General features: G+C 44.8%; 1 protein-coding gene across 1 annotated transcript in view; it reads right to left on the minus strand.

Annotated features, from left to right (window-relative positions):
- Positions 1 to 3,337: 3,337 nt before the first annotated feature.
- Positions 3,338 to 14,221, minus strand: part of gpc3 (glypican 3) — a 74,032-nt gene continuing 63,148 nt past the window's right edge. Inside the window, exon 6 of the mRNA XM_031791373.1 lies at positions 3,338 to 3,349. Within this exon, the coding sequence (XP_031647233.1) occupies positions 3,338 to 3,349 (12 nt within the window). The remainder of the gene's footprint in view (positions 3,350 to 14,221) is intronic.

Consider the following 14,221-nt stretch of genomic DNA (forward strand, 5'->3'; position numbering starts at 1 on the left):
TTAAATAATCCTTCTCCTCACCTCGACCCCCCTACTCTACTGATAGCTATGTTATTGATGAAAAGTGTACTTTCTATGCCAGTGATGTGGTTGTCCCACCTAGCTATCTGGAGATGAATGATGTGGTTGTCCCACCTAGTTATCTGGAGATAAATGATGTGGTTGTCCCACCTAGTTATCTGGAGATAAATTATGTGGTTGTCCCACCTAGCTATCTGGAGATGAATGATGTGGTTGTCCCACCTAGTTATCTGGAGATGAATGATGTGGTTGTCCCACCTAGCTATCTGGAGATGAATGGTGTGGTTGTCCCACCTAGCTATCTGGAGATGAATGATGTGGTTGTCCCACCTAGCTATCTGGAGATGAATGATGTGGTTGTCCCACCTAGCTATCTGGAGATAAATGATGTGGTTGTCCCACCTAGTTATCTGGAGATAAATGATGTGGTTGTCCCACCTAGTTATCTGGAGATAAATGATGTGGTTGTCCCACCTAGCTATCTGGAGATGAATGATGTGGTTGTCCCACCTAGCTATCTGGAGATAAATGATGTGGTTGTCCCACCTAGTTATCTGGAGATAAATTATGTGGTTGTCCCACCTAGCTATCTGGAGATGAATGATGTGGTTGTCCCACCTAGTTATCTGGAGATAAATGATGTGGTTGTCCCACCTAGCTATCTGGAGATAAATGATGTGGTTGTCCCACCTAGCTATCTGGAGATGAATGATGTGGTTGTCCCACCTAGCTATCTGGAGATGAATGATGTGGTTGTCCCACCTAGTTATCTGGAGATGAATGATGTGGTTGTCCCACCTAGCTATCTGGAGATGAATGATGTGGTTGTACCACCTAGCTATCTGGAGATAAATGCACTAACTGTAAATTGCTCTGGATTAGAGCGTCTGCTAAATCACTAAAATGAAAATGTAAAAAAAACGTTATGTCTATAATAAAGCCCCTTTGTGGGAAAAAACTAATTCTGATTGGCTGGGCCTGGCTCCCCAATGGGTGGGCCTGGCTCCCAAGTGGGTGGGCCTATGCCCTCCCAGACCCAACCATGGCTGCACCCCTGCCCAGTCATGTGAAATCCAGAGATTAGGGACCAATGAATTTATTTAAATTGACTGAAGAACTGTAATTCAGTAAAATCATTGAAATTGTTGCATGTTGTGTTCATATTTTATATTGATTGGCTAGTTAGAAGCAGTGAGTTGTGTGCAGTGAATAGTGCAATAGTACAAAATGAAGGAGAAAGAGAGTGAATGAGAGAGAGATAGAGAGAATGATGACAGGAGACACATTTCCACAGGGTGAGTCATTGAAAGCTCCTCAGCAGACAGAGACGCAGGGAGACAGAAAGGCAGAGAGACAGAGAGACATAAAGGCAAGGAGACAAAGAGACAGAAAGGCAAAGAGAAAGGGAGGCAGAGAAACAGGGAGAAAGGGAGACAGAAAGGCAGAGACAGAGGGAGACAGAGAGACAGAGAAAGGCAGAGAGACTGGGAGACAGAGAAACAGACACGCAGAAAGGTAGAGAGACAGAGAGAGGGAGTCAGTGTGACAGAGAGAAAAGGAGACAGAAAGGCAAAGAGACAGGGAGACAGAGCGACAGAGAGAAAGGGAGACAGAAAGGAAGGGAGACAGAAAGGCAGGGAGGCGTCTGGACGACACACTGGACGATACAGCCTGCTTGCATGTCTGCCCAGCAGTGAGTCCCACCCGCTCATCTCTCCTTTCCCCAACGCATTACTCAACTTTTATTGAATTTGAAGCATGAGAGGGGAGGGGAGCCTGTGCTCATTCATTCTTCTTTTTCTACCTCCCTCTGTCTCCCGTCTCCCTCTATCTGTCACGCAAGGCCAGTCGGGTCCCAGACACTGGATTCAGACAAGATTCATTTCCTACCTTTAATTCCAGCTGGTACAGAATTCCAATGAGAGGAGAGGAGCTGTAGCTCAGCTCTCAAGTTCTGTGTTAAACTGGGTGTGTGCCCGCCCCACCTTTCGGACAATGTTCACAAGTATTTCCAGATTTTTCCAGTTAGGATTGAAATATGAACGGACTTTCAGATTTTCTCTGGATTCCTTTTTCTGTCCCATCGAATAATGACTTTAGTCAGAAAAACAACAAATGACATCAACAACCTGTAGGGCGATTCCATGCCAGCGTGGCTCCAAAAGACTTGTTCAGATAATTCTCACATAGAAACCTCATTGGGAGGAAGGATGTTTGAAATGCTTTTAAAATTAGTTTATCACATTTATTTAACATAAAAAATATGAATATCTCAAAAGTACCCTTTTTGATTTTGAAGTTACTATGTGAGATTTGCCAGAACAATCTAAGATATCAAAAATATTTTTGAGCTATGATGGTGTGGAATCGCCCTGTATTAAAAACTGTAGAAAAACACTGGTATTGATGTTCTAGCAAAAAGTATCTGAGGGGAAAAGTGCATTATGAATATCTCTTTTGGTGAGTGATTTCATATGTTATTCCCAATGTTTTTTTTCCTAACCAAATGAAACATGTTTCTGTGAATGTGTCCGATTGTGTCCAAGGCGTCTAATGGTTAAAACAGTCCCCTTCCTGCCAAGTCTGCTGGCTGCTAAATCAGATTAGTGCTCTCAGACAAGCCCTTCTTCTCTGGTGCTCCTCATCTTAACACGTTATCGCTGTGATTCCCAGAGTCATGTGGTTGCCGGGAGACCCTCCCGCCTTGCATCAGCAGATCGTCACCACAGGTCCCATGATCCTCCACACCTACTGGGAGCCAGGCCGGGCACGAGAGGGAGAGGAAATGGAGAACGAGAGCGTGAGGGAGGACAAGAGGGTCAGAGAGGGAGGACAGGCCCTGTGTTAACTTAACGCAAGAGGATTGAACTTACCAAGAGTATTGCCACTGAAGCAGCAGCAAGGGAGGGGGGGGGGGGACGAGGGGGGGGGGGGGGCGTAGAGACAGAGATGAGAGGCAGACAGTATACTAACACTGACAAGTCTAGAGGGTAGAGAGAGAGAGAGAGAAAGAGAGAAAGCGAGACAGACGGAGAAAGAGAGAGAGAGAGAGAGAGAGAAACAGATAGAGGTAATACTAACAGAGACAGGTTCAGACGGGATGACCCCCACCCCCCCCAAACAAAAGGCAGAAGAGAAACAGAGAAGGTCTATGACCCTCTGATGACCTAGCATAAACAGGAAACAGGAAATGTGACCTCTGACCTCTTGCGGGGGCTCCTGTTACACTCCTGTCCTTCGTGACTCTCCAGTGACGACAGGACAGCCCAGCCCGGCGCATACATACATCCATAATCTCAGCAGTAGCAGTGGTCCCCTACAGCTCACACTGGAAGAGACAGGCCAGGGTTGAATTCATTAGTGTATCCCCGTACAAGGGTTTAGTTATTGGGCAAATTCAGGTTGGTCACTCCCTGTCTCAGCCCGTTTGCTCCCATTTGGTTCCTAGTGAAAATTACCCAGGATGGGAACAACACTGTTGGAGGCTAAGGGCTGTGCTATAGTTGATGCTATTACAGTGCAATGCTGCTGGAGGGCTGAGCTCTAGGTATTTCCAGAGCAAGATAAGGACTGTGCTATAGGTATGAACAGAGCTAGATAATGGCTGTGCTCTATGTATATCCAGAGCTACATAAGGGCTGTGCTTTAGGTATGTACAGAGCTAAATAAGGGCTGTGCTCTGGGTGTTTCCAGTGCGAGATAAGGACTGTGCTATAGGTATTTCCAGAGCTAAATAAGGACTGTGCTATAGGTATTTCCAGAGCTAAATAAGGACTGTGCTCTAGGTATTTCCAGAGCTAAATAAGGACTGTGCTATAGGTATTTCCAGAGCTAAATAAGGACTGTGCTATAGGTATTTCCAGAGCTAGATAAGGACTGTGCTCTAGGTATTTCCAGAGCTAAATAAGGACTGTGCTATAGGTATTTCCAGAGGTAGATAAGGGCTGTGCTCTAGGTATTTCCAGAGCTAGATAAGGACTGTGCTATAGGTATTTCCAGAGCTAAATAAGGACTGTGCTCTAGGTATTTCCAGAGCTAAATAAGGACTGTGCCCTAGGTATTTCCAGAGGTAGATAAGGACTGTGCCCTAGGTATTTCCAGAGGTAGATAAGGACTGTGCCCTAGGTATTTCCAGAGCTAAATAAGGACTGTGCTCTAGGTATTTCCAGAGCTAAATAAGGACTGTGCTCTAGGTATTTCCAGAGCTAGATAAGGACTGTGCTACAAGTATGTACAGAGCTAGATAATGGCTGTGCTCTAGGTATTTCAATAGCTAGATAAGGGCTGTGCTATAGGTATGTACAGAGCTAGCTAAGGGTGTGTTAGACGTATGTACAGAGCTAGTTCAGGACTGTGTAAGAGATATGTACAGAGCTAGGTAAGGACTGTGTAAGAGGTATGTACAGAGCTAGCTAAGGGTGTGTTAGACGTATGTACAGAGCTAGTTCAGGACTGTGTAAGAGGTATGTACAGAGCTAGGTAAGGACTGTGTTAGAGGTATGTACAGAGCTAGGTAAGGACTGTCTTAGAGGTATGCACAGAGCTAGATAAGGGCTGTGCTACAGGTATATACAGAGCTAGCTAAGGGTGTGTTAGACGTATGTACAAAGCTAGTTCAGGACTGTGTAAGAGATATGTACAGAGCTAGGTAAGGACTGTGTTAGAAGTATATACAGAGATAGGTAAGGAGTGTGATATAGGTATGTACAGAGCTAGACAAGGACTTTGTTAGAGGTATGTACAGAGCTTGATAAGTGCTGTGCTATAGGTATGTACAGAGCTTGATTAGGGCTGCGCTATAGGTATGCACAGAAATAGGTAAGGGCTGTGCTATAGGTATGTACAGGGCAAGGAAATGACTGTGCTCGAGGTATGTACAGAGCTAGGTAAGGACTGTGTTAGAGGTATGTACAGAGCTAGGTAAGTACTGTATTAGAGGTATGAACAGAGCTAGATAAGGGCTGTGTTAGAGGTATGTACAGAGTCAGGTAAGGACTGTGTTAGAGGTATGTACAGAGATAGGTCAGGACTGTGTTAGAGGTATGTACAGAGTCAGGTAAGGACTGTGTTAGAAGTATGTACAGAGCTAGGTAAGTACTGTGTTAGAAGTATGTACACAGCTAGGTAAGTACTGTGTTAGAGGTATGTACAGAGCTAGGTAAGAACTGTGTTAGAAGTAGAGACAGAGATAGGTATGGACTGTGCCATAGGTATGTACGGAGCTAGACAAGGACTTTGTTAGAGGTATGTAGAGAGCTAGGTAAGGACTGTGCTATAGGTATGTACAGAGCTAGATAAGGGCCTTGCTCTAGGTATGTACAGAGCTTGGTAATGACTGTGTTAGAGGTATATGTATAGAGATAGGTAAGGACTGTGTTAGAGGTATGTGCAGAGCTAGGTAAGGACTGTGCTATAGGTATGTACAGAGCTAGATAAGGGCTGTGCTATAGGTGTGTTCAGAGCTAGGTGAGGGCTGTGCTTTAGGTGTGTACAGAGTTTGATAAGGGATGTGCTATAGGTATTTCCAGAGCTAGATAAGGGCTGTGCTATAGGTATGTACAGAGCTAGGTAAGGACTGTCTTAGAAGTATGTACCGAGCTAGATAAGGGCTGTGCTATAGGTATGTACAGAGCTAGGTAAGGACTGTCTTAGAAGTATGTACCGAGCTAGATAAGGGCTGTGCTATAGGTATGTACAGAGCTAGGTAAGGACTGTCTTAGAAGTATGTACCGAGCTAGATAAGTTCTGTGCTATAGGTATGTACAGAGCTAGATAAGGGCTGTGCTATAGGTATGTACAGAGCTAGATAAGGGCTGTGCTATAGGTATGTACAGAGCTAGATAAGGGCTGTGCTATAGGTATGTACAGAGCTAGATAAGGGCTGTGCTATAGGTATGTACAGAGCTAGGTGAGGGCTGTGCTTTAGGTGTGTACAGAGTTTGATAAGGGATGTGCTATAGGTATTTCCAGAGCTAGATAAGGGCTGTGCTATAGGTATGTACAGAGCTAGGTAAGGACTGTCTTAGAAGTATGTACCGAGCTAGATAAGTTCTGTGCTATAGGTATGTACAGAGCTAGATAAGGGCTGTGCTATAGGTATGTACAGAGCTAGATAAGGGCTGTGCTATAGGTATGTACAGAGCTAGATAAGGGCTGTGCTTTAGGTGTGTACAGAGTTTGATAAGGGATGTGCTATAGGTATTTCCAGAGCTAGATAAGGGCTGTGCTATAGGTATGTACAGAGCTAGGTAAGGACTGTCTTAGAAGTATGTACCGAGCTAGATAAGGGCTGTGCTATAGGTATGTACAGAGCTAGGTAAGGACTGTATTAGAAGTATGTACCGAGCTAGATAAGTTCTGTGCTATAGGTATGTACAGAGCTAGATAAGGGCTGTGCTATAGGTATGTACAGAGCTAGATAAGGGCTGTGCTATAGGTATGTACAGAGCTAGATAAGGGCTGTGCTATAGGTATGTACCAAGCTAGATAAGGGTTGTGTTAGGAGGGGAGAGGAGAGGGGAGAGAGGAGTAAGAAAGTTGGAGAGAGGAGAGGGTTAGGCCTCATTAGCAGGGGGAGGGTTAGGCCTCATTAGCAGGGGGATGGTTAGGCCTCATTAGCAGGGGGAGGGTTAGGCCTCATTAGCAGGGGGAATAGGGGAAAGGGCCCTCACATGCTCTGTCTGACCTTCCAGCCAGCGGGATAGAACAAGATGAAGGGGGGAGGGAAAGGGCCCTCACATGCTCTGTCTGACCTCCCGGCCAGCAGGGTAGAACAAGATGAAGGGGGGAGGGAAAGGGGGTTTGGGCCGGAGGAAGGTGATGGGATAAGAAATGTGAAAGTTACGGGACTAGATCTCTCCCTACCGCCTTCAAAGCCTGAAGTCCAAGACTCCAGGAGGTTCAGCAGAATGAGAGGAAAGAGTGAGGTAGGCTATAAGTGGATTCTGCTGTAGACCCACCTGCTCTCTACCCACCCAGCACCAATCAGCACACTCTGGCCTCTCTGAGGCCTCAGAAGAGCAGTGTTTTATACATTGTATCCCAATTGGCACCCTATTCCCTTTAGTGCACTACTTTTTTTTACCAGAGCTGTAGTGCACTATACAGAGGAAAGGGTGCCATTTGGGACGCATTCCCAGGTGTCACACTTCATTTGAAGAACCCTCATGGCTTGCCCCTTCCTTAGAAAAAGGAATTAGGATAACAGACCTCATTCCCTTCACCTACCCTCCTCCAGTTTCACAGGCCTATAACAGACCTAAAAACCAAAGGGGGTTGTGGGAAAAGGAGGGCTGGTCCAACTTGAGTTGTCATTAACAAAAAAGCATCCCCCGCCCCAATGTGAAAAATATTTTCACATGACCCTCCCCTTCTACTGTCAAAAATATTGCACACCACAAACAATGAAATAACAATAACTATAGATATCGACTTGCTTTTGTGGCACAGTTGATGGCACAGTTGATGCCACGCAGCACTACGGGTCAGAAGGTTGAGGCCAGGGTTTGACGGCCACCAGTGACGAGCTAACTCTCCCTGCCTGTTTCATTAGACACTACATTATGATCAGAGCCGGCTGCAGACAATGATAAGCTAGGTGGAAATCAGATTGTCAACATTTTGATGTATATAATGATATATGCAATGATATAGAGTATATCACAAAAGTGAGTACACCCCTCACATTTTTGTAAATATTTGAGTATATCTGTTAATTTGACAACACTGAAGAAATGACACTTTGCTACAATGTAAAGTAGTGAGTGTACAGCTTGTATAACAGTGTAAATTTGCTGTCCCCTCAAAATAACTCAACACACAGCCATTAATGTCTAAACCACTGGCAACAAAAGTGAGGACGCCCCTAAGTGAAAATGTCCAAATTGGGCCCAATTAGCCATTTTTCCTCCCCGGTGTCATGTGACTCATTAGTGTTACAAGGTCTCAGGTGTGAATGGGGAGCAGGTGTGTTAAATTTGGTGTCATCGCTCTCACACTCCCTCATACTGACTGGTCACTGGAAGTTCAACATGGCACCTCATGGCAAAGAACTCTCTGAGTATCTGAAAAAAAGAATTGTTGCTCTACATAAAGATGGCCTGGGCTATAAGAAGATTGCCAAGACCCTGAAACTGAGCTGCAGCACAGTGGCCAAGACCATACAGCGGTTTAACTGGACAGGTTCCACTCAGGCCTCGCCATGGTCGACCAAAGAAGTTGAGTGCACGTGCTCAGCGTCATATCCAGAGGTTGTCTTTGGGAAATAGACGTATGAGTGCTGCCAGCATTGCTGCAGAGGTTGAAGGGGTGGGTGGGGGGTCAGCCTGTCAGTGCTCAGACCATACGCCGTACACTGCATCAAATTGGTCTGCATGGCTGTCGTCCCAGAAGGAAGCCTCTTCTAAAGATGATGCACAAGAAAACCCGCAAACAGTTTGAAGAAGACAAGCAAGCAGACTAAGGACATGGATTACTGGAACCATGTCCTGTGGTCTGATGAGACCAAGATAAACTTATTTTGTTCAGATGGTGTCAAGCGTGTGTGGCGGCAACCAGGTGAGGAGTACAAAGACAAGTGTGTCTTGCCTACAGTCCAGCATGGTGGTGGGAGTGTCATGGTCTGGGGCTGCATGAGTGCTGCCGGCACTGGGGAGCTACAGTTCATTGAGGGAACCATGAATGCCAACATGTACTGTGACATACTGAAGCAGAGCATGATCCCCTCCCTTCGGAGACTGGGCTGCAGGGCAGTATTCCAACATGATAACGACCCCAAACACACCTCCAAGACGACCACTGCCTTGCTAAAGAAGCTGAGGGTAAAGGTTATGGACTGGCCAAGCATGTCTCCAGACCTAAACCCTATTGAGCATATGTGGGGCATCCTCAAACGGAAGGTGGAGTGCAAGGTCCCTAACATCCACCAGCTCCGTGATGTCGTCTTGGCGGAGTGGAAGAGGACTCCAGTGGCAACCTGTGAAGCAAAGTCGTCTTGGCGTAGTGGAAGAGGACTCTAGTGGCAACCTGTGAAGCTCTGGTGAACTCCATGCCCAAGAGGGTTAAGGCAGTGCTGGAAAATGATGGTGGCCACACAAAATATTGACACTTTGGGCCCAATTTGGACATTTTCACTTAGGGGTGTCCTCACTTTTGTTGCCAGCGGTTTAGACATTAATGGCTGTGTGTTGAGTTATTTTGAGGGGGCAGCAAATGTACACTGTTATACAAGCTGTACACTCACTACTTTACATTGTAGCAAAGTGTAATTTCTTCAGTGTTGTCACATGAAAATATATACTCAAATATTTACAAAAATGTGAGGGGTGTACTCACTTTTATGATAAACTGTATATGCAATGAATCTTCCAGCAACAGTGTGCTGGGCCAATGCACCACAACCAATAAGCAAAGCACACTGACTTCAGGTGATACAACATACAACATTTTAACACCACAATCTGCACATTTTGGATGCTGGAATTATATGTTGGCCGAACGTGCAGAGGTAGCCTACAGGAGACTTTAGAAGAAGCCTAATCACATTTATTTATTGTGTTTATCCCACACATAAAAGTTCATACGCTTTAAAAGTTAAATTACAAAAATTTAGACTATAGGCTATTGAAGCATGATGGGTTCTTGGTGCACGAGGAATAGCTGCTCAGAGCAGAGAGGAGGAGAGCGTGTGTTACTCTGTCCTGAATAACTGGGCCTGCTAGGAGCATATGTAGCCACATTGTTAGGATGACATGGGAAAATGTTCATCCACAACAGAGAGCTCATCTCAGTGTCAGAACTTAAAATACAGCCAGACTGGCTTGCTTCTGTGTCTTTCTAGACCGTATAAACTGTCAAGAGTGGACCCACAACGGATCCAAATGGAATAAATTAAATTAAATAATCAAATCACAGGGCTTTGGCGCCGTTATACTAAAGGGAAGTACCAAAACACCTTGATATATGGGAGGAGCATGCAGGCAGATGAGGAAATGTGTCTAGGATGGAAGAAAATATAGAGTAAAAGCTGTAAAAGAGTGAATGGAAATCAGGGAAAAACACACAACCCTCAAATGTGACCAATAAAAACCATACTACCCTCCCCTGTGACCAATACAAACCATACTACCCTCCCCTGTGACAAATGAAAACCATACTACCCTCCCCTGTGACCAATAAAAACCACAATACCTCCCCTGTGACAATAAAAACCACACTACCCTCCCCTGTGACAATAAAAACCACACTACCCTCCCATGTGACCCAATAAAAACCATACTACCCTCCCCTGTGACCAATAAAAACCATACTACCCTCCCCTGTGACCAATAAAAACCATACTACCCTCCCCTGTGACCAATAAAAACCATACTACCCTCCCCTATGACCAATAAAAACCATACTACCCTACCCTGTGACCAATAAAAACCACACAACCCTCCCCTGTGACCAATGAAAACCATACTACCATCCCTTGTGACCAATAAAAACTATACTACCCTCCCCTGTGACCAATAAAAACCATACTACCCTCCCATGTGACCAATTAAAACCATACTAACCTCCCTGTGACCATTAAAAACCATGCTACCCTCCCCTGTGACCAATAAAAACCATACTACCCTCCCCTGTGACCAATAAAAACCATACTACCCTCCCTGTGACCATTAAAAACCATAGTACCCTCCCCTGTGACCAATAAAAACCACACTACCCTCCCATGTGACCAATAAAAACCATACTACCCTCCCCTGTGACCAATAAAAACCATACTACCCTCCCCCGTGACCAATAAAAACCATACTTCCCTCCCCTGTGACCAATAAAACCATACTACCCTCTCCTGTGACCAATAAAACCGTACTACCCTCTCATGTGACCAATAAAACCATACTACCCTCTCCTGTGACCAATAAAACCGTACTACCCTCTCATGTGACCAATAAAACCGCATTACCCTCCCCTGTGACCAATAAAACCATACTACCCTCCCCTGTGACCAATAAAACCATACTACCTTCCCCTGAGATTAATAAAAACCATACTACCCTCCCCTGTGACCAATAAAACCATACTACCCTCCCCTGTGACCAATAAAAACCATACTACCCTCCCCTGTGACCAATAAAAATTGTACTACCTTCACCTGTGACCAATAAAAACCACACTACCCTCCCCTGTGACCAATAAAAACCACACTACCCTCCCCTGTGACCAGTAAAAAAAACACTATCCTCCCCTGTGACCAATAAAAACCACACTACCCTCCCATGTGACCAATAAAAACCACACTACCCTCCCCTGTGACCAATAAAAACCACACTACCCTCTCCTGTGACCAATAACAACCATACTACCCTCCCCTGTGACCAATAAAAACCATACTACCCTCCCCTGTGACCAATAAAAACAATTCTACCTTCCTGTGACCAATAAAAACCACACTACCCTCCCCTGTGACCAATAAAAACCACACTACCCTCCCCTGTGACCAATAACAACCATACTACCCTCCCCTGTGACCAATAAAAACCATACTACCCTCCCCTGTGACCAATAAAAACCATACTACCTTCCTGTGACCAATAAAAACCACACTACCCTCCCCTGTGACCAATAAAAACCACACTACCCTCCCCTGTGACCAATAACAACCATACTACCCTCCCCTGTGACCAATAAAAACCATACTACCCTCCCCTGTGACCAATAACAACCATACTACCTTCCCCTGTGACCAATAAAAACCACACTACCCTCCCCTGTAACCAATAAAAACCATACTACCCTCCCCTGTGACCAATAAAAAAATACACTACCCTCCCCTGTGACCAATAAAAAAAACACAACCCTCCCCTGTGACCAATAAAAACCATACTACCCTCCCATGTGACCAATAAAAACCATACTACCCTCCCCTGTGACCAATAAAAACCATACTACCCTCCCCTGTGACCAATAAAAACCATAATACCTCCCCTGTGACCATCCTCCCCTCCCCTGTAAAAAACACACAACTCTCCCCAACACAAAACAAATAGTTAGATAACCCACCCCTATTTTGGACAACCCCAGTACATTTCTAACTGTCCCTAATTTTGTGTTCTGCTAATGTGTGTGTATGTGTGTGTGTGTGTGTGTGTGTGTGTGTGTGTGAGATGTGTTAAGTGTGTGTTCTACGAGTGTGTGTATGAGGTGTGCTAATTGTGTGTGTGTGAGGTGTGTTAGGTGTGTGTTCTGTGAGAATGTGTGTAAGAGGTGTTGAGAGTGCGGCGCCTGGACTCTGGTGACGGACTGTGGCTCAGAGGAAGTGAGACTACGTGATGGAATTTGTGGAGCTCGGGATCTGGTTTATTTTCCATCCTGGATTCCTGTCCTACCTGCAGGTCCTGGCTTCAATTAGGCTGGGAAGCTGGGAGGGAAGGGGGCTGGGAGGGGAAGGGGGCTGGGAGGGGGCCTCAGAGAGGGGAGGGGGCGAGGGGGATGTCACACACAACTTTGTACAGCCAAAGAGCACGAGGGATGGGCGGGGATCAGGGAACAGGGAAAGAGGGAACAAAGAAATGAAGGAGAGAAATGAAGGAGAGAGGAAAGTGAGAGACAAACTGTTGAGAAAGGGAGACATTCAGGAAGGCAGGGAGATAGAAAAGGGGAATGGGCTGAGGATAGGGCTGTTGCGGTGACCATATTACCGCCTCACCGGCAGTCATGAGTCATGACCGCAGTAAACTTCTACATGACTGTTGAGTCATAGTAATCTCCTCTCATGCAGTCTGGACATGCATTAGTAGTACCCAACTCGCTAACGATCATCACGTTGCTATTGGCCTGGTACTCAGGGCTCTATTGTCCCTCTAACTACTATGACATCAACGCAAATACAATTGAAAATCACATCAAACACATATCCAAACAGTTTCGTGCTTTTAAAACTCACCTCACTGTGATTGATCAATTTGAAGAAAGAAGTTAAACAACAGGTTAAACTGAGTGTAAAACATGGTTGTTGTGGATGTTGTTTCAAAGCCTAATACAATGAAATAGACAGCACTTTATAAGGTGATGATTCATTCAGAACACCCATACACATATTAGACCTTATACAGAAACAATAGGCTTATACATGAGCCCAAGCCTGAAAAAACACTGAATTAGATGAATGATTGGCCCAATACATAGCCTACCGCATATTACATATTGCAGAAAAACATACATAAAATACTGATTTAAGATATATTTGGTACATAATTAGTCTAGCCTAAATTAAACAAATTCAGATTTAGTAGTAGAGTGATTTTAAATTTGATTTTGAATAGCCTAGCAATAGTGCTTTTAAAAAAAATATATATTTTTATAATTGATAGGCTGACACATTACCTTTAGCTACAGAATATCACCATGTTTCCATCTCCTCCCCTCACGCCTTCATTCCCGTTCTCCAGCGTGGAGAGAGAGGGGCTGTCAACAGTTTAATGAAAGATGTTTCTTTGTGAAAACATGTTACTGTTGATGTTTACAAACAGATTTCAATTGGTTTCCAAAATGAAGTACTGGGTAGCTGCAGGAAAAGTTTTTTTTAACCTTTATTTTACTACGCAAGTCAGTTAAGAACAAATTCTTATTTTCAATGACGGCCTAGGAACAGTGGGTTAACTGCCTTGCTCAGGGGCAGAACGACAGATTTGTACCTTGTCAGCTCGGGGAGTCGAACTTGCAACCTTTCAGTTACTAGTCCAACGCTCTAACCACTAGGCTACCCTGCCGTTGGAAAGCCCATGGCATACAGAGTACTGGGTAGCTGCAGGAACAGGGTTGGAGAGCCCATGGCATACAGAGTTTAGGCAGAATACAGTCGGGCAAAAAAGTATTTCGTCAGCCACCAATTGTGTAAGTTCTCCCACTTAAAAAGATGAGAGAGGCCTGTAATTTTCATCATAGGTACACTTCAACCATGACAGACAAAATGAAAAAGAAATTCAGAAAATCACATTGTAGGATTCTTAATGAATTTATTTTCAAATTGTGGTGGAAAATAAGTATCTGTTGCGCAGCGAAACAACTGGAGTAGCCTACCAGACGTGAGTGTAAAAGGAACAGGCGGGAAAGTGGCCTCCATTCAGTGCATACAGATGACATGTATTTCTTCTCTTGTCCCTGATCGTGCCCATCTGATAATGGGCCATTCTAAATCAAAACTCATTTG

Source organism: Oncorhynchus kisutch, linkage group LG15, assembly GCF_002021735.2.
Source record: "Oncorhynchus kisutch isolate 150728-3 linkage group LG15, Okis_V2, whole genome shotgun sequence".
Classification (NCBI taxonomy): Eukaryota; Metazoa; Chordata; class Actinopteri; order Salmoniformes; family Salmonidae; genus Oncorhynchus; species Oncorhynchus kisutch.